Genomic DNA, 5,692 nt, shown 5'->3' with positions numbered 1-5,692 from the left:
AGTCGTAGTTCCCTTGGCATGAAGAACCGGGAGGAATGATGAGTATGAAGCGACTAGCGAACCCTGAGCAAAGCCGTCCGTAGGCTACTTCTCCACATTCTCTGATTTATTCTTGCTGAAACGACGTTTGCTCTGATGACATTATAAAAGGTTATTGTTGCAATATTATTCGACATTAAATAGGCTAGAAAAAAACATGCAATGGGCGATAGTAGAGTTGATAAGTCATATTAGAGTCAGTTAAACAACATTTTATTAATCCAAGTCTCGACAAATGTTGGCACGCGTCTGACACAAGCGCAGGGGACGAGTGATGCGTTCCACTTCATTGTGTAAGCAATCAGAAGTATTGGCTGGCAATAAAGTGTCTGGAGTGGCAACTGACGCTCCTGGTAGCCTTCACGGAGAACTTTGGGGGACGATTTTTAAAATAATTTTGGAATGGCATGGGTGCCCTCTAGTGATCACTGATAACATAAACTGTCCACAGTCTGTACATTTAATTTTTACATAATATGGGTGTGGCAGTTAGACGTGTGACATAGCCTAGGCCTACTTCCAAAGCAAACAAACAAACGAGTGGGACTCCCAAATAATGTTCATTGTCTAAATAAAGACAATGCTTCATTAAGGCTCAGCAGGCGACGAGTCATTGTTTTGGTTCTATTTAGAAGACTTCTGAGGAGTTTTGAACATGCGCTCACTCAAAAAGCAAGCGTCGAAGAGTCATAAGGAAAGCCACTCCATGCAACAGGCTTAAAGATGTTATGTTCATGGTAAAATTAGACACAAAAGTTTTTTTTTTCTTTGCAACTGAAAAACTCACTATCCTACCATATTGATTCAGGCAAGACATTTGAAAATTTCTTCTTGATCAGGTGTACAGAATGGGCATTACACAGAGCAAGCAAGGTTATTCATTTTATTATCTGGTGCAGTGTGACCTGTCGGGTTGGTGCAGGAGGTTGATTCGGCTAATCTCTAAACTAAAAGCAGAGGCACATGCTATGCCTGTGGTGCTGTTGTCATGACACAGAGTTTAAACAACTTTAAAGGAGGACAGGGAAGACAAAAAATCCCCACTAAAACAGGGGTTAATCTTGAATTCTTCATGCATTGTTTTGACTTCATAGGTGTAGCCTACAACATATGGGTCTCATACAGCTCACGAGCCAGTGACGAGTCTCAAAAGATCATGCTAGACCATGTCTGTGGCAGTGTCCAAAAGCAGCAGATTCATAGATACCGTAACCATAGTCATGTCACCATTTTAAAAGAAATTCATTTTCCAGCTTCCAGTGTCGCAGCTGTCTACAAAGACTCTGGTTGAAAGACCAAAAAGGATAAATCCTTGGCTCTTGGGTTGTGGCAGTTAACAGTGAAACAGCACTTTTATATGTCTCTATATCTTTACATCCTTTGTTGAAGATTTACTGAGTATAATGTTAGTCATGGATACAGTGTTTTTACATGTTGGAGAACAAAAACGTAGAGTGCATGAATACATTAACATCATATACTCTCAAATCCAAAATACAAATCTGATCAATAGACTATTGCATTAAGTGTAAGGGAGGGAATCATGACTGTGCCATATGTCATTGTATGAGCTTTAACATATCAGCTGTTATAACACAATGCCATTCTAACCTAACAGGTCTGTTACAACATTTGTAATAGATGGATTTAGCTCTTGGTGGTCGGCATTCACGCTAAGCCTCGGCATGAAATTGGAAAATGATTTTTTGGTCTTACAAAATGGCTGGGTGAAGAAATCAAATGAACAATGAGTCATACGCTTCATCATAAAAATCAAATAAAAAACAAACATCCTAATGTATCTCCCCCCCGGTCATGTTAAAACAAAATTGAGGACACATTTGTTTCATTACCCAATGTGAGAGTTCAATATGGTAATGTTAACCAAGAGGGCACTAAATTGTTTTTGAACATTACTTGTAATGAACATGAATTGTGGCATGAACTTTATTGTGTTCACTAGTTACGTAAGTAGACAAAAATACCTATCTAAAGCTGTTAACCTGCTTGTATTTTAAAGTGCGCTATGTGACTTGAGTACTGAAATGTTCCATTTGTCTGACAAAGTGACAAAAATATTCAAAACCATCTACCAGACTAACACTTCTGGTGTTAAGCTTGTGCTGTATCTGCCCAGTTCAAACACTCAACTAGTGTTTCAGTCTTTCAGTTAAATATTTTATCACAACAATGAAAAAGCGTGAAAAAATATACTCCTTGTTCTCCTGTTTCTCCCATTCAGCCTCTTCCGAGATTTCATCTCAGAGGAGGACAGTGCAAACTGCTTATGATTTGTCTACATGTTTGGTCATGTTTGTCTTTTTTGTCAGTGTTTCCTGCAACTCATCTGTCCACGCTGGTCTCTGCCAGGCGGTTATTCATGATGCCCAAGGCGCCAACGCCTCCGGAGAACTCGTTGTGCCGACTGCTGGACCCAGGTGGACAGACGTGCCCGTTGGCCGTCTCCGACAGCTGCTTCTGCATGATGGCCAGGTTCACCTTATTGGCGGCCAGGAAGTCTCTCATGGAGATCATCTCGCCCGACATCCTGCGGCCGTCCGTCTCGCTGATGGCGTCCGTGTCGATGGAGATGTTGCGGCGCACGCGCGGGTGCCCTGGCATCACGGCGTTCCTGCGCGGGTGGAAGGCCTTGCGCGGGCAGTGCCGGCACGGCACCTCCATCTTCCTCAGCAGCCAGTTGAGCACCTGCTTGATGACGATGGAGATGACGTTGAAGAGCGAGTAGATGCAGCACACGCCCATGAGGATGAACAGGAAGTTGCCGAGGCGGTAGGCCGACTGGTTGGCGCCGTACGCCGCCCGCTGGCTGCTCACCATGTCCCCGAAGCCGATGGTGCTGAACGCCACGAAGCAGAAGTACAGCGAGTCCAGGTAGGCCCAGCCCTCCACGGCCGAGTACATGGCCGAGGCGCAGCAGGAGATGACCACGGCCGCCACGCACAGGATCAGCATCACGCAGTACACCGACGGCTTCCAGCCGGCCAGGCTGTCTGACGGCGGACCCCTGATGGCGGCGGCGGCGCCCGTGCCGCGGTCACCAGCACCGTCCTGTGGTGCCACGCCTTTCCGCCGGCGTTGCAGCTCGTGGCAGGACTTGAGCACGTACGCCAGCACGGTGATGATGCGCTCCAGGAAGAGGTTGAAAAACAAGATGGTGGCCGCACACCCGATCAGACCGTAAAAGATGAGGAATACCTTCCCTCCCACAGTGGCTGGAGTGGTCATTCCAAACCCTTGGCAGGGAGAGAAACTGGATTAGTGTGGCCTGTTAAGTCTAATAACACCAGGGGGTCTCCCACACAATGATTTTTTTCCTTTGAAGATGTCCCTGTCTAATCAATAAGGAACTTCCCTGAGGGGGTACATTTGTGACACTTGCATTTCCTCTTTATCACCCTCTTCTCCAGCTCCAACAAAGTAACCCTGGTTGCCCCTAGTGACGGCAACTAATTCCCATATGCATAATCCTGCTCTCTCTGCTTGAATGGTAGAATGTAAATATACCAGCAGGGATTTCTTTGCCTGTTTATCCAAATGGTGTGAGAGCATTATTGAAATGGTCTTTTAACCATAGTGCCTCTCAAGGGACATCTTATTAGGCAGTAGGCTAGAAACTCAAGGGACATCTTGGACAGAAACAGCATTTTGAATGCCTTTTTATCAGTCCATTATATATAAAGCCTTTTACCAGGACTTTTCCTCAACGGAGCATGGAAATACCATACATTTGAAGACTTCATAACGAACCAGGACCGATATGAGCTGAATCAATATGGCTTCACTTTCTTCATGGCCTTGTTATGTTTGAGAAAGGGCCCTGTCGATAGCCTCATTTGTAGTCTACTGAATAGACACAATCTTAAACAATTCTCTAAGGCTGGAACAATTATGCATGTATAACAGCACAACTCCATCTAACTGAGCTGCAGCCAATACAAAGATCAACCTATTTAATTTTTAAACACATTTATCACAGGCCAATGACCCCCTAGGCTTTAATTTTGTTGTCTAAAAGATAGCACCTTGAAAAATGAAAAGGGTTGGATTAGGTCATTAAAGTGAAAAAAAAAGTAGGTTTATTATTCTGAGAATGTAACTGAGGCATTTTCAAATAAATAGGCTGGCGACTGAGAGGCTTAAACCCTGTGCCTTGAGGGATCTAATTATGAGCTGATGTGAAATCTAAGGCAGAGTAGCTTAGGTAGGCTATAGATCATTAGGTCACAAAAGGTCATACGCCTTATGCTTACTCGTGAATAAAATGCATATTGCCTCTCACCGATTGTGGAGACCACTGTACCGACGAAGTAGAGCGCGCCGGTGAAATCCCAACGAGGTCGGAGCATGTCCACACGGATGCCGGCCACGTTCGCCTCCTCGTAGTGCCTGAGAAACTTCTCCAGGTCGCTTTTGCTCAGATTATGCCTCTGACTAAACTGTTCAAACCGCTGAGCCCACTTCTCCTTCGCTTGTTTCTCTTTTGGGTGCTCAAGTGCAGAGAAGACCGCGGCTCCGCAGAGCAGGTAGATGATGATAAAAAGTGCCAGCATCACGAACCGTGCGTTATCCTCGTTCACTGGACCGAACCCACAGCAACAAGCACTGCGACATGCCATTATGTTATAAGAGTTGAGTAGATCTTCCTAGACACCTTCCACATTTTCAGTATATGAAAAATCCGTGAGCAGCTTCCCACCGATACATTTTCCCACAGACCTGTCATTGCGAAGTCACCGCTGAAAAAATGGTTACTTTTCCTCGAGTGTATCATGCGCGTTCCATGGGGTGTGGAAGGCTATGTTGCCGAAAAGCAAAAGCAAGACTTCGCAAATAGTCAAGTGAGTACAGCAGGTTGGTGCCAAATGCCAGTTCATCGCAAACACCTGCATTTCTTCAAGACGCCGTTTAACAGTCATTTACAGGCGTGTACCAGTTGCCAAAATTGCAACTACACATTTACTGTTAACCAAAATTCCACATGCGAAATCCCAAAGGAAGAGAAACATTTCGATACCAAAACTGAATAGCAACTACATTTTGCATTTAGAAACAGAAGAAAACATCGCCTGTCAACCCATGACATAATTAGTTGAGGTTACTGTCATGAAAAACAACCTTAATTTAACAAAATAAAAAAATACAGGCTCTTAAACAAAATGCTTTGCGCATCAATTGTTGATTCTGATAGATAGCCTACGTATCCAAAGTTTGCATCCTTTATAGTACACCGTGGAGTTAGATTTAGGCTATTTCGATTCGTTAGGATCTGAGTGAGATGTTCTTAATCCCGGAGACTTTGAAATCGTGACCATCGGGTCCTCTGCAACAGAAACCTTCAATGAACAATCGATGATCGTTGCGTGCTGTGCGCGTCTCCCCCAATCCAAGTCGTCATCTTGGTGTTTACCAAGAGCATAACACCGATCAACAATCACGTCCATTAACTCCATAACAATTTGCCAACATTTAAAATAACCTCTTATTCCACTAATTGAAGGCAATTACTCTGCGAACAATAAGGACACATGTTTCCTGTTGAAGAAATAATCAAATCGGTCTATAAAAATAATGGCCAACAACTGTAAGTCTCCGTCTTGGGTTTTTCTTATGCCCTAACTCCGAACAGAAAGCA

General features: G+C 44.1%; 1 protein-coding gene across 1 annotated transcript; it reads right to left on the bottom strand.

Annotated features, from left to right (window-relative positions):
* Positions 1-2,204: 2,204 nt before the first annotated feature.
* On the bottom strand, positions 2,205-4,837 carry kcnk13a (potassium channel, subfamily K, member 13a). Its single transcript, XM_062523348.1, has 2 exons — positions 4,340-4,837; positions 2,205-3,293 (listed from the first exon to the last, which is right to left on the bottom strand). The coding sequence occupies exons 1-2, from the start codon at positions 4,674-4,676 to the stop codon at positions 2,383-2,385; spliced, it is 1,248 nt and encodes a 415-aa protein (XP_062379332.1). The 5' UTR covers positions 4,677-4,837; the 3' UTR covers positions 2,205-2,382.
* Between the last annotated feature and the right edge of the window lie 855 nt (positions 4,838-5,692).

The sequence above is a fragment of the Sardina pilchardus genome, chromosome 20 (genome assembly GCF_963854185.1).
Source record: "Sardina pilchardus chromosome 20, fSarPil1.1, whole genome shotgun sequence".
Lineage (NCBI taxonomy): Eukaryota > Metazoa > Chordata > Actinopteri > Clupeiformes > Clupeidae > Sardina > Sardina pilchardus.
Note: the sequence above shows the minus strand (reverse complement) of the source record. Positions and strands in the feature narration are given on the sequence as shown.

What these genes read in the sequence shown, in the direction of transcription:
- kcnk13a (XM_062523348.1), bottom strand. Translation starts at nt 4,676, where the DNA reads ATGGCATGTCGCAGTGCTTGTTGCTGTGGGTTCGGTCCAGTGAACGAG. An exon ending in TACAGTGGTCTCCACAATCG is followed by an intron (nt 3,294 to 4,339) that starts GTGAGAGGCAAT and finishes CTCCCTGCCAAG; the next exon opens with GGTTTGGAATGACCACTCCA.